This window comes from Bos indicus x Bos taurus, chromosome 12 (genome assembly GCF_003369695.1).
Source record: "Bos indicus x Bos taurus breed Angus x Brahman F1 hybrid chromosome 12, Bos_hybrid_MaternalHap_v2.0, whole genome shotgun sequence".
Classification (NCBI taxonomy): Eukaryota; Metazoa; Chordata; class Mammalia; order Artiodactyla; family Bovidae; genus Bos; species Bos indicus x Bos taurus.
Genome location: NC_040087.1, coordinates 68,425,768 through 68,447,562, shown reverse-complemented (window position 1 = coordinate 68,447,562; position 21,795 = coordinate 68,425,768). Strand labels below are relative to the sequence as shown.

The 21,795-nt window shown below is 40.6% G+C and overlaps 1 protein-coding gene across 2 annotated transcripts in view; it reads right to left on the bottom strand.

The window, feature by feature from the left end:
* Window positions 1–21,795, bottom strand: part of GPC6 (glypican 6) — a 1,232,535-nt gene that overhangs the window by 105,240 nt on the left and 1,105,500 nt on the right. For both annotated transcript variants that reach the window (XM_027557801.1, XM_027557800.1), the window contains exon 5: window positions 15,955–16,085. In XM_027557801.1, coding sequence (XP_027413602.1) covers window positions 15,955–16,085 — 131 coding nt within the window. The remainder of the gene's footprint in view (window positions 1–15,954; window positions 16,086–21,795) is intronic.

Sequence of the window (21,795 nt, the reverse complement as noted above, 5' to 3'; positions counted from 1 at the left end):
TATCTCTGCTTTTCAATATGCTATCTAGGTTGGTCATAACTTTTCTTCCAAGGAGTAAACGTCTTTTAATTTCATGGCTGCAATCACCATCTGCAGTGATTTTGGAGTCCAAAAAGATAAAGTCTGACACTGTTTCCACTGTTTCCCCACCAGTGATGGGACCAGATGCCGTGGTCTTAGTTTTCTGAATGTTGAGCTTTAAGCCAACTTTTTCACTCTCCACTTTCACTTTCATCAACAGGCTTTTTAGTTCCTCTTCACTTTCTGCCATAAGGGTGGTGTCATCTGCATATCTGAAGTTATTGATATTTCTCCCAGCAATCTTGATTCCAGCTTGTACTTCTTCCAGCCCAGCGTTTCTCATCAGGTACTCTGCATATAAGTTAAATAAGCAGGGTGACAATATACAGCCTTGATGTACTCCTTTTCCTATTTGGAACCAGTCTGTTGTTCCATGTCCAGTTCTAACTGTTGCTTCCTGACCTGCATATAAGTTTCTCAAGAGGCAGGTCAGGTGGTCTGGTATTCCCATATCTTTCAGAATTTTCCACAGTTTATTGTGATCCACACAGTCAAAGGCTTTAGCATAGTCAATAAAGCAGAAATAGATGTTTTTCTGGAACTCTCTTCCTTTTTTGATGATCCAGTGGATGTTGGCAACTTGATCTCTGGTTCCTCTGCCTTTTCTAAAACCAGCTTGAACATCTGGAAGTTCAGGTAGTATGTGTTTTAAAAAATCAGAAATGAAAGCTTATGAATAAATAAAAATGTTAGTTATAATCTCTGCCTTTTGCAAACATTTATTGAAGGTAGTTAGGAAGTAGATTTCTGTAATGAGAAAGAGAAGACAGGAAAGGAAAGAGAAATAATATTATTGAGTGTCTGTGATGGAGCAGGTTCAGGCCTATGTTTTTCATATACTATTTCATCAATCAATTATCTCAAAATCAGAGTTGAAGCCTTCTTCCTTAGGATTCAGAAAATACAATGAATGGTGCATCCACATTTTACAAAAGATATTTTCCTTACTCCATTTACTGTGCCAACTTAAAGCAAAACCAAATGACCAGCTTGGTTAAACTGATAGCTAGAACCAAAAAATCTGGTTTCTTTTCTTCTTTATTTCTTTTAAAAACTGAAATGTAGCTGTGCCAATCTCTGCTGTTCTGCAAAGTGACTTGGTTTATACACATACATTCTTTTTTAAAATACTCTTTTCCATGATGGCTTATCCTTGAGATTGGATATCAGTTCCCAGACTATAAGGTAAGACCTTATTGTTTAAAAAAAGCTGGTTTCTTTTTCATCTGATGATACTCACTGTGCCTCATGGGACAATTAGAGAATGGAAGACTTTGTGTATAAAATAGGCTTGGCTCTGACTGTTGGTGTTCGAGCTGAGAGCAAGTCTTCTGGCAAGAACTGGGCTCACATCTCAGGCAGTGGCTGCTTCCCTATCCTATGAAAGCCATACACAGCAGTGCCTGTACACAGTCGTATCACAGCCCTGTTACTAATTGTCTAGGCTCAGCTCAGAGCTGGGGGCTCTTTCTCAAAGTACAAGTGAAACGTGAAGACTGAAATGGGTTTCGAGGGGACGTCCACAGGTCATCAGTCAATAGATGTAAGTTAAAATATTTTTAAAAAGCCATTTCATTAGTAGTAGCAAGGAGAGCTCCATTATCACTGTGATATGAAATTAAAATGACACCTGGACTCTCATTTTTGCACTCTTTTTTTCTGGTTCCTCACAACAATATGCTAATATTCTAAGAAATGCTTTCCTGAATATAAACTTAAAACTTGTTCAAAATGACTTTTTAAAGATATAAAATCAGTATATTCATCATATAAACATTTTAAAAAATCAGCATTTAAAAAAAATTTTTGTTTTTCTACTTTTATTAGTGTGCCAATTTTAGTGATGGATTGTCTTTCCAGAAAATAGGCTTTCAGCCTATGACTCCAAACATTCTCTCTCTTCTTTCCTCTCCCCTCCCTGCTCCCCCTACTTCTTCTCTCCTTCTCTTCCTCTTTTTTGTCCTCTAGTCTCTGATTCATGCTTTTCTTTCCTTAAAGATTGATTACAGTGGTCGCTTGGCCAAGATCTCTGGCAAACTCAAAGTCCCTGCATGGGTTCAGGATTCTGTGTAGACAACTCTGGGTTGGACTGAATCAAGTCAAGTCATCAATTTCAGTTTTGGCTGCTTTTCATTCATTGGCTTCGATTTTCAAAAGCCAGCGATCATGTCAGTTTCAAGGTTTTAAACATTTACTTCTGATGCTTACGCAGCTTGCTTGCAGAATATCTGTCAGATGGGTTGCATACCTCTTAAAATCGTTTCTTCAATAAAAGCAAATTCGTTCCATTTGCCGGGGAAGATAATTTTTTTTTCCCCTGGAAGATTTGCATTCCTTCAACAACAGAACACCTTGCTATTTCCTCCCACATGGTGAATAGGGAGGAGTGACAAGGACCTTAACAAAGCGTATTTTGAATACAGGGAGAAAAAAAAATGAACTCTGTTGGATTTGCTAAATGATTATTTCATATATTCTTTGCTTATAAGGTTTACAGCAATTATTTAAAATCACTTTGCAGAATTTGGATAAGTGTGTATATGTCAATAACCAGGCTGTTTATCATTCATTCAAACTACCATTCAACAAATATTCATAGAGTGTCATGAAGGCCACACTTAGGTGCTAGGGATGTGCCAACTGGACACATCCCTGATATTATGAGGGTTCTGACAAGGAATCTGGTAATTACAGTAGAATGTAATAAATGCAATGGGAACACCCACAAGAGGCAGCTAAACCAGGACCAGGGAGTCCGAGAAAGCATGCTAGGAGAGCAGTGATGTGCTGGAACAGGCTCTTGCTGGCTCACAAGACCACTAGTTAAAATTTTTAGGAATTTTGCAATCCAGTCATTAAATAGAGTGATTATGATGTTAAATTGTATAAACTTAAAATGATATAAATTATATTAAAACAAAGGCAATGCATACTCAAAAAGCATTTGTGTTAGATGCTCAGTTGTATCTGACTCTTAGTGAACCCACAGACTGTAGCTCGCCAGGCTCCTCTGTCCTTTGGACTCTCCAGGCAAGAATACTTGTGTTGGGTTGTCATGCCCTCCTCCAGGGGATCTTCCCGACCCAGAGATCGAACCTGAGTCTCCTGCATTGCCGCCAGAGTCTTTATCGTCTGAGCCACCAGAAAGCATTACTTCGTAGCTATTTTACCATTATCTGTGCTCTCACGGTTTTGTACGCCAAGTGTATCTGCAAGGAGGAAACATTCCACTGTGGTGTGCAACTCTGTGTTCAGTTGACATCATGTTAGTAGCTTGAAATTTACACCCTCAGGAACTGGCAAACACTCTCAACAAGCATGTTTTCTGCACAGAAATTTGTTGTGCAAACACTTCCCAGTATACCGCTGAATCTTGCCAGGGAAGTGAAGAAATAGTTGGAATATATGCCTGGTGAATGCCGCATATTTGGGGTGGGAGAATGGAGAGGGCTAGAAAGAATGCTCCAGGATGAGGAACAGCATAGACCAAAGCTTAGAGATGAGAGAGGCTGCTGAACCCGAGCAACAGAGCCCAGGCCATTTTCTACATCTGGTGCACATAGAGGTTCTCTTACCTACTAGACTAAGGCTTCTATTAGGACTCAGGTTCTGGTGTTAATCGTATTCATTATCACATCCACAGCGTCTAGCGCTGTGCTTGGCAGATAATCGGTGCTCAGTAATTTAAGGTGGGACGCGTGGTGAGGGTGGACCCAGAGAGAGGGGCAGGCTGAGGACTATAGGGTGTTGGAACACGTCTGGGCTTTATTCGAATGGCAACAGGGAGCCATGGGAAGATATTAAACAAGGGAGTAATGTGATCACATTTGCATTTTCAGCATCTCTTCTGGCTACAGCGTGGGGAATGGATTGGAGTGTGGAAAAGCCAGAGGCAGAGAATTAATTAGGAGACTATAATCTGTGTGTGAGATGATAAAATTAGGGGAGCTGCTGTGGATGGATTCAAAAGATATTTGGAATGGCTATTTAGAGGGTTTCAAGGGAGTTTCATTATGGATTGACTGTGAGGGTGAAGGGGGATGGGGAGTTGAGGAGTCGCTCAGGGTCTGGCTAGGTAGGACATAGGAATGGGAGAGGGGGCATTTTCTGGGATGGAAACCCCACAGAGGGACGGGATCATGGGGGGACAATGAGCTGGGTCTTAGACATGTGTGTTTGAGGTTGTGGGTGACAGTGTGCAGCAGACAGCTGGATAAACAGGTGTAATCAGGAGAGTAATCTGGGCTGGAGACTTGGGATGAAAATTCCTACAGCCGGCTACAGAGACTACAGTTGCCGCTGTAGCCAATCCAGGAAACTGTGTCCAGGATGTTTCAAATTTTAAGAATTCTGTTAGCCACCCATGAGAACCCCATGATTTAAAAAAAAAAAAAACTGTGTGTCATTTATAGATTATATGTATTAATACAGAAATGATCAGCTATCTGACTGATATTTGAGATAAAGTCTGGGATAATAGGGGGTTTCCCTGGTGGCTCAGATGGTAAAGAGTCTGCCTGCAATGCAGGAGACCTGGGTTCGATCGCTGGGTCAGGAAGATAACTGGAGAAGGGAATGGCAACACATTCCAGTATTCTTGCCTGGAGAATCCCATGGACAGAGGAGCCTGGCAGGCTCTAGTCCATGGGGTCACAAAGAGTCAGACACAACTGAGTGACTAACCCACACTCTGGGACAATAAGGGCTTTCCAGGTGGCACTAGTGGTAAATAACCCGCCTGCCAATGCAGGAGACATAAGAGACGTGGGTTCGATCCCTGGGTTGGGAAGATCCCCTGGAGGAGAGCACAGCAGCCCACTCAGGTATTCTTGCCTGGAGAATCCTGTGGATAGAGGAGCCAGGTGGGCTATGGTCCATAGGATCGTAAAGTGTGGGACATGACTGAAGTGACTTAGCACTCACACATGCTGGGACAATTAGGAGGTGAATTAAAAAAGAGGTATAAAATGTGTTAGAAGAAAAAGACCTACAGAAAGCCATATATAGTTCCAAGTTTTCTGGCAGAACAAGTTGCTATAACCTCACAGAGGCAGCTCTTTTACACGTTTAATCACGGACTGGCTGAGGCAATGATTCTATCAAGATCAAACCAGACTACATAGCCCCGAGTTGAAGGAAAGTCGGAGAAGGCAATGGCACCCCACTCCAGTACTTTTGCCTAGAAAATTCCATGGACAGAGGAGCCTGGTAGGCTGCAGTCCATGGGGTCGCTAGAGTTTTGGACATGACTAAGCGACTTCACTTTGACTTTTCACTTTCATGCATTGGAGAAGGAAATGGCAACCCACTCCAGTGTTCTTGCCTGGAGAATCCCAGGGACTTAGCAGCAGCAGCAGAAGGAAAGTGCTAAGAGCTGAGGATAACTGTGTATCTGTGGAACGGGGCAGAGCCAACTGAAATTCCTCTAATGCAGTAATCTGCTGCCCATGGAAAGCATGGTTCTAAGGAAGCAGTTTCTCCTCTTTAAAGGCAGAGGAGGCTGGAAGAAGATTGTCTTTCAGTAAAGCAAGAGGCCATCTTGCTCTAAGAACACATCCAGTGTTAAAAACTGCGTGAGTTTCAATCACCTACTCTGGAGTAGACTTCATTAAATGTAATCTTCTCATCTTTTGCCCTGAAGTTAAAGGGAAAGAAAATCTTAAGATGAATCTCTAAAGGTTAGAGATAGTCACAAGTTTCCCTTTATCATCAAAAGGAGAAGAAACATCTTTTTTTTTTTTTTTTTCCAAACACCTTTCGTGGAAAGAAAGTTAAAAGTAGTTTGCTTTGGATGCATTTACTACAAATGAATTATATGCATTTTTTTTTCCAAATCTTCATTTTACTTTATAAAAATGATATCTCCCCCTCCCCCCGACACCCTGTATCTAGCATTTAAATAACATAGCTCTGTTATCCAGTCATGCTACAAACAGGAAAGGAACAGATTATGGTTTTCTGTAGTGAAATGAAGAAATCAAAGAACCAAAGATGTTTCAAGGTCACTGCTTCTTGGTGGAATATTATTAAAGTAAGTGAGGGCTGGCAGGCAGAATATGAGCTTTGAAATTTGAATAAACAGAAAAAACATTCAGAATCTAGAAACCATTGACAGTGGGCTCTTTTCTTTTCAAAACAGAACTAAAGTGGGAATAGAAATAGAGCTCAAAGCTTTATAAAGAGTAGGGCCATGTGCTTTTTACTTGGAGATCAGGCACGTGTCAAGTGAATAGGCCAGTTATCTTCTTCATGTAAGAATAAGGTGATGGTAGGCTGAGGTCACTAATATTCCTCTAAAAACCTTTACTCTGATGGCATTGGTGCCACCCACAGGCACAGACAGGAGCTGGGTTGCTGCTCCTGCCTCGATCCAGTCCATTCTTCCCTCAAGCCCATTTTCCTTCAAAGGCCTTGCTGATTTGACGTTTGTTCAGTGCCAGGTGCCATGTCTCAGGCTATGCAGAAAAATATGTCATTTTCCATGGAGTCCCTGCCATTGAAAGTAACGCTATGCGTGAGTGGATTTAAATGCAGGTTTGTGACTCTTCTGATCATCAGTGTTAGGGACAAGCTCACAGACCATGATGGATGAGGTGAAACCACAATCAAAGTTCTTTAGAAGTTATATATCATTTTCAACACCTATTATTTTCAAAAATAACAATGAAAATACTTAATTTTGATGAGTGGTTTTGATTTTACTTATTCCACACTAAGCATTTTACATGGATCATATCATTTCACCCTCAAACAACTTTATGAGCAGATCCAACTAGCATCTCATTTTTAGTATAACTTAATTGAGTTTATACAGATAAATAATTTGCCCCAAGTCACACAACTAGTAAAAAACCAGACCCCAGGTTGGTCTGATGTCAAAATCTGATGCTATTTTAAAGATATAAGACTAACTTTAAATATATTTGAAGGTATTTTCTATTCCCTTATTGTTGAGGTCTTTCTGATATTACACTTTCATGTTCTGAATTCAACCCAGCAAAAAATGTACTGTGGCTTCCATGTGTAAAATGACATGTTAGAATGGCTTTCTGGAGAATGTAAGAGTGAGTAAAATAATTATAATCCTGGGAAGCAGAAGATAAATATACAAATAATCACAACAGAAGGAATAATGTGCCCACTGCCTTAAGAAACACACGTGTACTACAGGGGCTCAAAGAAAGGAAACTGCTATTGGGATAAAAATATACTTACTTAGACTAAATCTAATCAATGTTCTTATATCTGAAGGAAGATATGTTTTTCCATGTGAACTTCCAAGATATTATTTATATCTGAATGCTTTAAAAGGAAAAAGACCCAGAGAAAAGAAAACTATCTGGATGCCAAAAAAACCTAGTTAATACTGAAGAGACAATGTCCATAAAGCTCTAAACTGATAGAGCTAGAAAGAGAACATTTAGAAGAACCCCTTTCTTTACAGATGAGGAAACTAAGACCCATTCGCTAAAGGCAGAAAGTATTATATTCTCCTTTCTGTTCTCTTAGGTTTTTTCATCTTTATCTGAGCTGTAGATTCAGAAAGAATTGTCAGGAGAAAATTAAGTAACTGAAGGCCATGCTGCTCTTCTGTAATAGATTCTGCCCTAGTCTGTACTAAGTATTAATTGAATGATGGTTTCAACTGGAATTTAATAAGTCTCCCTTCTTAATTTAGATTGTATCTGACAAACCAATCCTTTCCTGGATTACATTTGAAATTATTCCTAATACAGTTAAATTATATAGAGTGAGATCAGCTTCATCTTTCCTGATAGGAGAGGAAAGAGATTATCAACACATCTGAAATTCACAGGCAGAGACTCAGCAAGTTTTGTTCTCCTTTCCTTTGGAGAATTTTCTCAAACCTGTAAAGTACAGAGCTCCTTTGATTTGTGTGGGTAAAGAAGTGGTGGGATAGTGAGGACCCTTTCTTGTCTTTGATAAAGACTGTGAACTTAGTGAATGTAATAAGTGTTGGCTGGAGCTTGAAGAACTAGCAACTTGTGTTTCTCTTCAGTAGGTTTCCCTATTAATCAGAAATACTCATCATTTGCATCATCATTAGTAGCAGGCTTCTGGCAACAGCCTTCCCTTAGATGGCTGGTTCCTCCAATGCTGCAGTGCATCTGGTCCTGGTGGGGAGATTCATACTGAGAAAACTGTGGCATGCTGGGATAATCTTTTCCTTTGGATCAGACAGTTCTAGGCTGTGATCCCAGCTCTGTTACTTCTTAGATTCCTGACCTCAGATAAGCAACTTAATTTCTCTAAACATAAAACTCTTTACTTATACAATGAGGAAATGAATACTCTACAAGATTGCAGAGGACTTGAAATAAATACATAAGGCATCTAAAAAGAGACTGATGTTTGTGCAGAGAATTTGTTTTGTCCTCTACTAAGGCCACCTGATGGGGAGAGCTGACTCATTTGAAAAGACCCTGATGCTGGGAAAGATTGTGGGCAGGAGAAGGGGATGATAGAGGATGAGATGCTTGGATGGTATCACCGACATAATGGACATGGGTTTGGGTGGACTCCGGGAGTTGGTGATGGACAGGGAGGCCTGGCGTGCTGCAATTCATGGGGTTGCAAAGAGTCAGACACGACTGAGCGACTGAACTGAACTGATATTTCTTGTGCCTGGTACATGAAGGGTGTCTATCGAATGAAATATAGTAGGGGCCCAACCAACAGTAACTATGATGATTGTCAATGTTACTAAGTGATTATTTGTACAAAAAACGGAACCAAGTAAATTTTAATATCTTTATGTCCCTAGTCTTATACACACACACACACATATAAACAATATTATATGTTAATATGGGGCTTCCCTATATAATTATAAGTAACACACACAACATAATATTATGTAAAGGATACACAAAAGTTTGAAATAAATGCCATAATGTTATTACCAAACTATTGTACTTGATTATAGAACTTGGAATAGCCAATGTATAGCCATGAAAGGATGCTTTATCCTTGGAAGAAAAGCTATGACAATCTAGACAGTGTATTAAGAAGCAGAGACATCACTCTGCTGACTAATGTCTGTATAGTCAAAGCTATGGTTTTTCCAGTAGTCATGTATGGATATGAGAGTTGGACCATGAAGAAGGTTGAGCCCCAAAGAATTGATGCTTTTGAACTGTGGTGCTGGAGAACATTCTTGAGAGTCCCTTGGACAGCAAGAAGATCAAACCAGTCAATCCTAAAGGAAATCAACCCTGAATATTCATTGGAAGGACTGATGCTGAAACTCCAATACTTTGACCACCTGATGCAAAGAGCTGACTAATTGGAAAAGACCCTGATGCTAGGAAAGCTTGAGAGTGGGAGTAGAAGGGGGCAACAGAGGATAAGTTGGTGGGATGGCATCACTGACTCAATGGACAAGAGTTTGTGCAAACTCTGGGAGATGGTGAAAGACTGTAAAGCCTGGCATGTTGCATTCATGAAGAGTCAAACACAATCTTAGCAACTGAACAGTAACAAAGAATCAATGTATTTTTTGAAAGGAATGTCCATGTGCCTTATCCCCAAACGGCTTAGCTGTGGGCTAAATGGGAGAGGAAAAAGGATATGACTATGCCTTTAAAAACAGATCTAAAACAAGATTTGAGTCTGAACAGACATGTGACAATAGATCTTTTTATTAATCTGTAATTTCACTAATTCAGGATCTCACTGATTAGGTTCAAAAATTTAGTTGTTCCTATACCTGAAACTTACATAATATTGTATATCAACTGTAACTCAATAAAAAATGAGCTATTCCCTCCTATATATATGATGACTACTGCATTAGAAAAGGGCTTCCCTGGTGGCTCAGATGGTAAACAATCTGCCTGCAATGCAGGACACCTAGGTTCAGTCCCTGGGTCAGGAAGATCCCCTGGAGAAGGGAATGGCTACCCACTCCAGTATTCTTGCCTGGAGAATCCTATGGACAGAGAAGTCTGAAGTGTCCATGGGGTTGCAAAGAGTCAGACATGACTGAGCAACTAACACACACACACACACACACACACACACTGCAGTACAGGGGCATTTCATACCTGAAACTAATGTGTTTATCTTTGCCTTCAGATAGAAGGGAGAAAAAGAAGAATTTCATATTTGGTACTATTAACACCCTAGGAAGGGTTGGAAGCATGAATAATGAGCTAATAAGAGAAATATTTCATTAGTCTTTGGCATGTTGAGAAGTTTTAGGTATAGTTGCAAAGGGAATCAGAGAGAAAGGTAGAAAACTTGAATTCTCCTGGCTTTGCTGCCTCTGTTTCCTTACTGTCTTGGGCACGTTTTTACTGAAAGCTACTGAACTTTCCTTTAATACTTGATCTATTCAGCAAATGTTTGCTGAATCCTGCCCTTGTGTGGGATTGGCTTTTTAGGAACCTGCATCATTAAAATGCAATGATGAGCAACGTGGTCTCTGGAGTCAGCCACTCCTCTGTGTACTCCTTCACACACCGTGTGACCTTTGTAAGTTCCCTAACTTTTCTTAGCCTTAGATTGTGTTATCTGGAAAATAAGGGAGAAGACCTATCTCATTGTAAGCATTGTTATAAATATTACATAATATAAACCATGTAATGCACAGTAGAGTCCTGGCAGTAAGTGTTCAACAAATATGAGCTGCCAGTTATAAACACTGCTGCTTTACTTAACAAGACTCTAGGAATGGCTTCCATGAGTAACTGCTGTAATAAGGTAAATGATTTTCCAAGAAGAAGTTGCCAGTCAAACCTGGAGTAAGAAGTGATTTTAATTTGTAAGCTTCACAGCTCTCAGGGTGTCTGGCCCTTGCATTTAGGAAAGAGACCAGAAGCTCTCTATCAGAAATTAACCTAGTCACTGGTTATGTGAATACTCCATCCAAAGACTGGAAATTCAGAATTTCCAATTTGACAGGACTGTTTATCAAAAATGACTGAGGGTTCTTTGGCAAAAGTAAAAATTTAGCCATCTGGTTCTGTTCCTAGTGAGAATGTAGATTTTAGACTTGAGTTCATGCATAATTTCATGGATTTGGCTTATATGGAAAATGAAACTACATGTTTCTGAATTCCATTGCCTTGAAGAAATGAAACCTTTTTCAGAACATGTCCACTCCATCAGCAGATCCTGTTGGTGTTTCCTGCTAAATTTGTCCAAATTTCAGCCACTTACTCACCCTCCCCTCCACTATATTAAAAGTTGGCTTTGGTCCTTTCTCCATACTGTCCTCAAGATCAGATGCCACCTCCCATTCCTCTTTCCTGCAGAGCTTAGCTTAGCTGTCCTCTTGTTTCTTCTTCCTAACTCGTTCCATCTCCTTTTCTCTACATTAAGACTGTGTGACTCTGGGTGCGCACGTGCTCAGTCATGTCTGACTCTTTGCAACCACGGACTGTAGCCTGCCAGGTTCCTCTGTCCATGGGATTCTCCAGACAAGAAAACTGAAGTGGATCGCCATTTCCTTCTTCAGGGGATTGTCCCAGTCCAGGGATTGATGTGTATGTATCTCCAGCATTGCAGGCAGATCCTTTACCATCTGAACCACCAAATGAACTTACTTACAAAACAGAAAGAGACTCACAGACTTAGAGGAATGAACTTATGTTTGCTGGGAGGAAGGGATAGTTAGGGAGTTTGGGATGAATATGTATGCACTGCTACATTTAAAAATGGATAACCAACAGGGACCTACTCCAACAGGGAACTCTGCTCAATGTTATGTGGCAGCCTGGATGGGAGGGGAGTTTGGGGGAGAATGCATACATGTATATGTATGACTGAGTCCCTTTGCTGTTCAACTGAAATTATCACAACACTGTTAATTGGCTATACCCCAATACAAAATTTTAAAAAGTTAAAAAAAAATAACATTAGTTGGTTTCTAGGCAATAGATTTGAGAGGGATAGATAACTGCTCCCCCCACCCCCACAGGAAAGAAAGAAAATAGATTTTCATGGAACTCCCAAATATGCTATTTTTTCAATAGGTGATAGAACTTTGGAGCATTCTTGTTTTTTTCTTTTACACAGGTTAACACAAGCTCCCAGGTAGCCCTCAGTTCAGTTCAGTCGCTCAGTCATGTCCAACTCTATGCCACCCCATGAATCACAGCACGCCAGACCTCCCTGTCCATCACCAACTCCTGGAGTTCACTCAAACTCATGTCCATTGTGGAGAAGGCAATGGCACCCCACTCCAGTATTCTTGCCTCGAAAATCCCATGGACGGAGGAGCCTGGTAGGCTGCAGTCCATGGGGTCGCTAAGAGTCGGACACGACTGAGCGACTTCACTTTCACTTTTCACTTTCATGCATTGGAGAAGGAAATGGCAACCCGCTCCAGTGTTCTTGCCTGGAGAATCCCAGGGACAGTGGACCTAATAGGCTCCTGTCTATGGGGTCGCACAGAGTCGGATGCGACTGAAGCGACTTAGCAGCAGCAGCAGCATGTCCATTGAGTAGGTGATGCCATCCAGCCATCTCATCCTCTGTCATCCCCTTCTCCTACTGTCCCCAATCCCTCCCAGCATCAGAGTCTCTTCCAATGAGTCAACTCTTCGCATGAGGTGGCCGAAGTACTGGAGTTTCAGCTTTATCATCAGTCCTTCCAAAGAACACCCAGGACTGATCTCCTTTAGAATGGACTGGTTGGCTAGTGGTGAAGAACTTGCCTGCCAGTGCAAGAGATGTGGATTCAATCCCTCTTGGGAAAGATCCCCTGGAGAAGGAAATGGTAACCCACTCCAGTATTCTAGCCTGGAGAATCCATGGACAGAGGAGCCTGGCAGGATACAGTCCATGGGGTCACGAAGAGTCAGACATGACTGAAGTGACTGAGCACAGACGCAACCGAAGCACACTAAAACCTGGAAGTTAGGATTATGAAACTCTCAGCCCCTCTCATCTTTCAAAGAGAGAGAAAGGGGCCCAGGCCAGATTCTTTCCCATCCTATTTTCTACCAGTGCTCCCTGAAAAGTCCAAAGCTAGTCTGATTCACACTCAGCCAAGGAGACCTCGTCAGATTCCATGGGTTTCTTTCTGCTCTGCAATTTTTCACCACCACCTCTCTCTTTCTCCTTGATTATATTTGAAATCTTTTTCACAAAGGAGTTTAAATACTGAAGAGAGTTAGTATTTGCAGCTCTTTGTCTGACATATTTTTATATGAATAACTTTCAGTTAAAATGCAATCACTCCATCATCAGCTTTAAAGGACCGGTGCAGTTTTGGGTAGTGTTTCAGAACAGGGAGACTGGTAAAAACGAACAGAAGGGCATTGTGTGGTCATCAGTGTGGATAAAAGGGGTGATGAAGGAAAGGCTGGAGACTCATTTCAAACTTTTAAATTTTGCTTATGGTGGGTCCTATTTGTTTTCAACTGGGTGGGGATAAATAAAAATTGTGCACTTCCATTTCCTGGATATTGTAAGTAGTGCTGCAATGACCATTGGGGTGCACATATCTTTTCGAATTATTGTTTTCTCTGAATATATGCCCTTGAGTGGGATTGCTGGGTCATATGTTGCTATACTTTTAGTTTTTTAAGGAACCTCTATACTGTTCTCCGAGGGCTTCTCAGGTGGCTCAGTAGTAAAGAACCTGCCCTACAATGCAGAAGACACAGGAGACACGGATTTGATCTCTGGGTAGGGAAGATACCCTGGAGAAGGAAATGGTAACCCACTCCAGTATTCTTACCTGGAAAATCCTATGGACAGAGGAGCTTGGCAGGCCATAGTCCAGGGGGTCGCAGAGAGTCGGACATGACTGAGCACACACAGGCGTGTGTGCACACACACACACACACACACACATACACTCACACACACACTCACGCGCATACTGTTCTCCATAGTGGCTATATCAAGTTCAATTCCCACCAACAGTGTAGGAAGGTTTCCTTTTCTCCACACCCTCTCCAGCATTTATTGTATGCAGATTTTTTGATAATTTTTGACCATTCTGATTGATATAAAGTGATACCTCGTTGTCATTTTGATTTGCATTTCTCTAATAATGTGTATTATTGAGCATCTTTTCAGGTGCCTACTGGCCTGTATATCTTCTTTGGAGGAATGTCTATTTAGATCTTCCCCCCACTTTTTGATTGGGTTATTTGTTTCTTTTTTATATCAAGCTATATAAGCTGTTTATATATTTTGGAGATTAATCCTTTGTCAGTTGCTTTAATAATTTTTTGCAAATATTTTCTCCCATTCTGAGGGCACGGAAGCAACTTAAATGTCCATCAACAGAGAAATGGATAAAGAAGAGGTGGTATTTATGTACAGTGGCATATTGCTCCGTCATAAGAGAGAACAAAATAATGAACGAAATAATAAAAATGAAATAATGCCATTTGTGGCATCATGGATGGACCTAGAGGCTGTCACACTGAGTAAAGTAAGTCAGACAGAGAAAGACAAATATCATATGATATCACTTATATGAGGATTCTGAAAAAATAGGACAAGTGAACTTATCTACAAATCCGAAATAGACTGAAAGATGTAGAAAACAAACTTCTGGTTACCAGGAGGTAAGAGGGGGAGTGATAAATTAGAAAATTGGGATCAGATCAAGTCAGTTCAGTCGCTCAGTCCTGTCTGACTCTTTGTGACCCCATGAATCGCAGCATGCCAGGCCTCCCTGTCTATCACCAACTCCTGGAGTTCAATCAGACTCACGTCCATCGAGTCAGTGATGCCATCCAGCCATCTCATCCTCTGTTGTCCCCTTCTCCTCCTGCCCCCAATCCCTCCCAGCATCAGAGTCTTTTCCAATGAGTCAACTCTTTGCATGAGGTGGCCAAAGTACTGGAGTTTCAGCTTTAGCATCATTCCTTCCAAAGAAATCCCAGGGCTGATCTCCTTTAGAATGGACTGGTTGGATCTCCTTGCAGTCCAAGGGACTCTCAAGAGTCTTCTCCAACACCACAGTTCAAAAGCATCAATTCTTCGGCGCTCAGCCTTCTTCATAGTCCAACTCTCACATCCATACATGACCACAGGAAAAACCATAGCCTTGACTAGACGGACCGACATATACATAATATTATATATAAAATAAATAACTAATAAGGACCTACTGTAGAGCACAGGGAACTCTATCTACTCAATACTTTGTAATGGCGTATATGGAAAAAGAATTTTAAAAAGAGCGGATATACACATGTATATGACTGATTCACTTGGCTGCACCTGAAATTAACACAACATTGTAAATCAACTATACTCCAATAAAATTTTTCTAAAAATTTTAAAAATTGTGCACTTGATATTTATGTTCTGCAGCTGAAAATCCAGAATCTGTCTTGTTTGATTTATAAAAACTTACTATTTTTTAAAAATGTGTGTTTGACTTTATACAAATCGGCATTTTCCTCTGACGATTCATTAATGAGGGTTACATTATCGTCTTAAAAAAGGAAGTCAGATGGAATGTTTAATAATTTACGAGTGAACAGAGAGAACATTTGCCTGGTTTGCACAGCTGAGGACGTAATTAGAAGTTCCTAGAGAGAGAGAATAGGGTGAGGGTGTGCAGAAATCACAACCATTAAAAAGCAACTTTTCCCCAAATTGCTCACAAATGTGAGGGATTAGTCAATATACTTGGGGCTCTCTAAAACTTTTTAGCAGCCAATAATTTCTTCATGATTGAGGAACTGCAAAGGAAAAGCTTATTTCCTTTCTTAATGCCCTTTTGTTAGACAGTTTTAATGAAGTAGCAAATTTGTCATGCGACAGGAAAAGCTCACGGACAACATATTAGAGTTTGCAATCCCAGTCAACGTATCTAGTTACTTCGTTTTTAGGTGACTACCCTTTGCTTATTAGATAAATGACTAAGGCAAATACCTTTGCAGACACTTGCATGCTGTTTTCCTGCATGTTCATAATGGCTTCAGAGATCTTGACGTCTATTGGGTCCATGACCGACTCAATGTTGAATGGTCCTTCCAGTCGCTCTGCCACCAAGAGCATGGCATCTGTTAAAATATAGGAACATGATTGATTTGAGAACTGGGAACTCCAGCTTCTAACCTGTATTGCAACACTTCCCACATGACTGGCTGAAAAATGATCACTCTTTCAAATTTGGTATTTGCTTTTATATAGTTCAAAATGGAATGGATGACTCAGTCTTAAAAGAGTATTTTATTTCACTTGAAGGTTTAAAACTATTTTACAAGTATAGAACCTGGCCCCAAAATGAGAAAGTAAGTTCAAATTAAAAGAGTTGAATATACCTAGCTCTTTCAAGTGAAGTTTAAAAAAAATTAGATCAGGTTCAAAAGTGGAGTTAATCTCTTTTCTTCTGGAGTATGGAGAACATGGAGACTATTGAAGTGTAAATTTGAGAGTCTGGAGGATGTTCAAATGTCAAGACTCAAGCATAACTAGGTGGAGGAAGCATTGCTAGATTTTCCAAGAACAGACTTGTCCCTACTCGGTGGTGTCACTCTATCTAGCATGCCCTGTTTTTAACACCTTGTTACACTTTAGGAATAGAGAAACTTCTCTTCCTTGGTTTTTCTCCAGTCAAGAATATTGGAGTGGGTAGCCATTCCCTTCTCTGGGGGATCTTCCCAACCCAGGGATTGAACCTGGGTTTCCTGCATTGCAGGCTGATTCTTTACTGTCTGAACCACCAGGGAAGTCTCTGGTTTTTCATATTCAAGGCTTATTACTGTGTCTATCACATTGTAAGCTTTCAAAAATGTCTATGAAATGATACTGAACTGAAGTACAGCTTGGGAAGATTTAGTTTTCTGGAGAAGATCATCACAATGATAAGGAGATGAGAGTTATAAAATAGGGGTGAGTTGCTCTGGGTTCCCAACCTGCCACTAACACCCGGATGACTGTGGGAGAAATCTCTAGCTCACTGGGCCAAAGATTAGTGAAGTGCATAAAGGGACCTCGGATGAGGACTCTCCCAGTGTCTGTAATGAGTGGCACTGTAATAATAATAAGTGATAAGGAGGACCATTCCTTTGCCACTGCAAATTGGCCCAGGTTGGTAACCAGCATAGTTTGCTAACTTGTCTCCATCAGGACTGTGGAATAGAATTTTTTGTATGATGAAAATGTGGCTACTGAAACTTGAAATGTGGCAAATGTGACTGAATAATTAAATGGTGAATAAATTATTTTCCCTTTAATTTAAATATAATTAACACTGTCCATTTGAGACCAGCAGCTACAATGAAAGACAGAACAGCCTAGACTTTTAACATGTTGCCTCAAAATTTGTCAGGGTTTTCAATTGGTAAAGCACTTGGAAACCAATCTTAAAATGTTGCCCCTTTCAAATGAATACATGTTTATCATCAGACACTTAGAAAATATAGAAAAGAAACATGAAGGAGAGAAATACACCCACAATCCCACTTCCCAGAATAACACTATAAACACTTTGGTATATGCCCTATGTTGTTTTTTCCCCCTCTGTGCATGAATATTTTAAGCATGCAACTGAAAATATACTGTGTGGATATTGTATAATCTGCTTTCTAAATGTAACATATTATTAATGTAACATACTGTTTATAGTAGCTGCTTCATAGCATTGATGTGAAGAAAACAAATTTTATTTTTATTACATATCCTACCATGCTCCACCAAAGGCCAACATCAAACATTTTTCAGGGTTATAAGTAGGTATGAATTAGGCAAGTGAAAAGCCTTTTAAGATAGATGAATTTTTACAAGAAAGGACTGTCTGGGAAGCAGAGTCACGTCTTTAAAGGGCACCAGGGTTTGTGAAAAACATCAGCTTTGACAGTATCAACAGGCTGTCTCTGCCAGACCTAACACCTGGGTCCTTGATCTCCTTGCTATGGAATGATGGTGACTAGAAGCATCCAGAGCCACACTAGAAAATCAGGAGGTCCTGCTTCCATCCTCACCCCCAGTGCTTGGTCCATATTACTCTCATGGACAATGACATGGGAAACTGATGTGTGAACAAAGACTCATTATAAACTCTAATAACAAATTTGCTGATTTTCCCCCCCTTATCACAGACCTATTTGTGAATGTCACATCAGAACCTTACAACAAAGTGGTCATTTCTCTGGATCTTCATGACCTAATAGTCTGGCAACTAATGCTCTTGAACTGTGGTGCTGGACAAGATCCTTGAGAGTCCCTTGGACTGCAAGGAGATCCAACCAGTCCATCCTAAAGGAAGTCAACCCTGAATATTCATTGGAAGGACGGATGCTGAAGCTGAAGTTCCAATACTTTGACCACCTGATGCGAAGAACTGATTCATTTGAAAAAACCCTGATGCTGGGAAGGATTGAAAAGGAGATGGATCGACAGAGGATAAGATGGTTGGATGGCATTTCTGACTCAATGGACATGAGTTTGAGCAAACTCAGGGAGCCAGTGAAGGATGGGGAAGCCTGGCGTGCTGCAGTCCATGGGGTTGCAAAGAGTCAGACGCGATGGAGCAGTGGAACAACAATGGACAGAGGATGCACACTGTTTGGTTGTAGTATTTGGATATTAAAGATGTTTTGGTGGATTTTCCTAGTGATCCAGTGGTTAAGACCCCTTGCTTTCACTGCCGAGGGCATTGGTTCCATCCTTGGTTGGGAAACTAAGGCCCTGCTAGCTGTAGGGCAAGTCCTCCCCCCACCAAAAAAAGATGTCTTCTCCTTTAGTTTTTGTCTGTTTATTTACTAATTTGGCTGCCCTGGTCTTAGTTGTGGCACAGGGATCTTTGATCTTCATTGTGGCATGCAGGATCTTTCAGTTGCATCCTGTGGGAACTTTATTTGCAGCATATAAACCCAGGTCTCCTGCATTGGGAGAGTGAAGTCTAAGTCCCTGGAACACCAAGAAAGTCCTTTCTTTAAGGCTTTTAAAGTTGCCCTGAAAGTTGCTCTGTTTCTTTTATGTTTTTATATCTATTTTGTGTATTTATAAAAATAATCCCCTGTATTGTTAGACTCTTCAAGAGGCTTTTTGATGAAGATTAATTATGACAGATGAGCAAGTTTCTCTAGACAGGAAAGTGATAGTCTCTCAGTCATGTCCGACTCTTTGCAACCCATGGACTGTAGCCTGTCAGGCTCTTCTGTCCATGGAACTCTCCAGGTAAGAGTATTAGAGTTGGTAGCCGTTCCCTTCTTCAGGGGATCTTCCTGACCCAGGGATGGAATCTGGGTCTCCTGCTTTGCAGGCAGATTCTTTACCATTTGAGCCACCAGGGAAGCCCATGATTCTCTAGACAGGTGTCTCCTGCTATTAAAATAGAAGGACAAGGAATCCTTATAAAGGAAAAAGAATTGGCCCTAGGGAGTCATCCACTGTATGCAGTTAAAGGAAGTGATAACTATGGGATCCTTAATTGTATGTTTTAGAGAAGTATTTGAATAAATCATTACACAAAGAGTACTGGCCTATCATGGAATATTTATCCAACAGGAATGGGTTGAGTTGAGACAGTAATAACATTAGCTATATCAGATGTCTTAGTCAGTTGTGTTCTGGGTAGAAAGGACGAGCTTTGCATTGGATCATAAGGAATCAGTATATTGTCTCAATTTGCAATGACGGGGTCTAAAATATCTCTGAGAAGTTTCTCTTGTTTAAATTCAACCAGTCCCTCTTTACCTGACATTCCCTTTAATAGGTAAGGCACAAAGCCATTCGATTCATATCATAAAGTCAAGGAGTTTCTCTTTGGTGATTTCAATCTTTAGTTCCGTGTTCCTCTGTCACCACAGAGCTCAGCTTTTTGCTTCCTGGATCTGCAAACTCAGCTCCTCTTTTTTGACCCCATTTGCCTCCTTGACCTTGGAAATAGGCCATCCTACTGATGATCCCATTTATTAAACATGTTACCAAATGGCCATATTCATTCAGATTGCTTGGCCTTGAAGTTCCATTTTTCATCTTGATTCATCTGCTTTTTACACAAATTAATTTAAGGTGATACATTTTTGCTGTAAATAAATATATATTTATTGATTTCTAAAAATTTATTTATTATTGAAGTATAGCTGATTCACTATGTTACTTTTGGTATACAGCAAAGTGATTCACTTATACATACATATGCATGCACTGTTTTCATATTCTTTTCCTTCATGGTTTATTACTGGCTATTGACTATAGTTTCTTGTGCTATATAGTAAGATCATGTTGTTTATTTTATATAGTAGCTTATTTTCCTTTTAATTTAGATCACCGGTCATAATATGCTACTTTAAGCTATCTGGTTTAGGCTATTACTAATTTTTAAAAAATTCATTAAAAAATCACTTTACAAAGGAAAATTAGATTCTCCTTTGAAGACTCAATGATTGACTCAAAACCTCAGAACCATTATTAAGAGTAGAAATGTGCATGGAGTTAACCATACTGTAGTGCTCCCTGAAACATTTGTTAAGAGGGTGGATTTCATGTTATGTGGTTTTTTTTTTTTTTAACCACACACACACAAAGAATGGTGGCTCAGATGGTAAAGAATCGGCCTGCAGTGCAGGAGACCTGAGTTTGATCCTTGGGTTGGGAAGATCCCCTGGAGGAGGGCATGGCAACCCACTCCAGTATTCTTGTCTGGAGAATCCCCATGGACAGAGGAGCCTGGCGGGCTACAGTTCATAGGGGTGCAAAGAGTCAGACACAGCTGAGCGACTATGCACAGCACATTGTGTTGATCAACTACAGAAGTTCTTATTAACTGAATTATCTGTTGATAAATCGTTAACTAGTATAATATATACCAATATACTGAAACACTGTGTTGCTTTCATAAAGAAATACATGCATTCTTCCAAATCTTGGAAAAGCACAGATAAAATTGTGTGGAAATATTTGGATAAAATAACATGTGTGCACTGATTATAGTCACACCCAGGTTTTTGGTTAGAATGAGAGCAAGGCTAGCAGAGGAAAGTAAGTGCTGGTTTTCTGGACTTAAAATTCTCTATTACAAAGTTGTTTGTGAAAACAGGTTGGTTGACAGAGGGCCAGATAAACAGGAGGATAAAGGGGCAACAGAGGATGAGCTGGTCGGATGGCATCAGTGGCTCAATAGACATGACTTTGAGCAAGCCCTGGGAGACAGTGAAGGACAGGAAAGCCTGGCATGTTGCAGTTCATGGGATCACAAAGAGTTGGACACAACTTTGCGACCATACAACACAGCAACAACAGACAACCATAAGCAGAAAAAATATATATGTCTCCGTACAATATAATCATCCCTGCCCCCAACAAAATCCCCTTTTCCATTGTTCTAAATATACATGACGGGATTCCCCAGGGTCACAAAAAGAAAAGCAGCTTTTCAGAAAATTCCTCTAATATTTTGTGCTTCCATGTAAAGGTTATGCTCACAGCAGCTGCCTTTAGGAGTCTAGTTTAGACACACTGCAAGGTGAGAAAGTAGCAGTGAAGGGCAGCCTGAGTCCTCAGCGCTGGGACTTGGAACCGGCGTGCAAGCGGATGGTGGCTCTTCCTCGTGCCCCAGAGCCCAGATGGTGAGAGGATCTGTGTGGTACCTCCGTGGCCCACTGAGCAGCCAAGCACATCCCCGCTTGACTGGTGTGCCTCCCACCTGCTGGGCAAGTCTGTCAGCAGTCAAGCTCCCCAAGTGTCAGGAGAATCTTTTCTCTCCTTTGGGGCCAGGGAAACCATGCCTCTCTCTCCTCCCAAAGCAAAGAAAACACGCAAGAC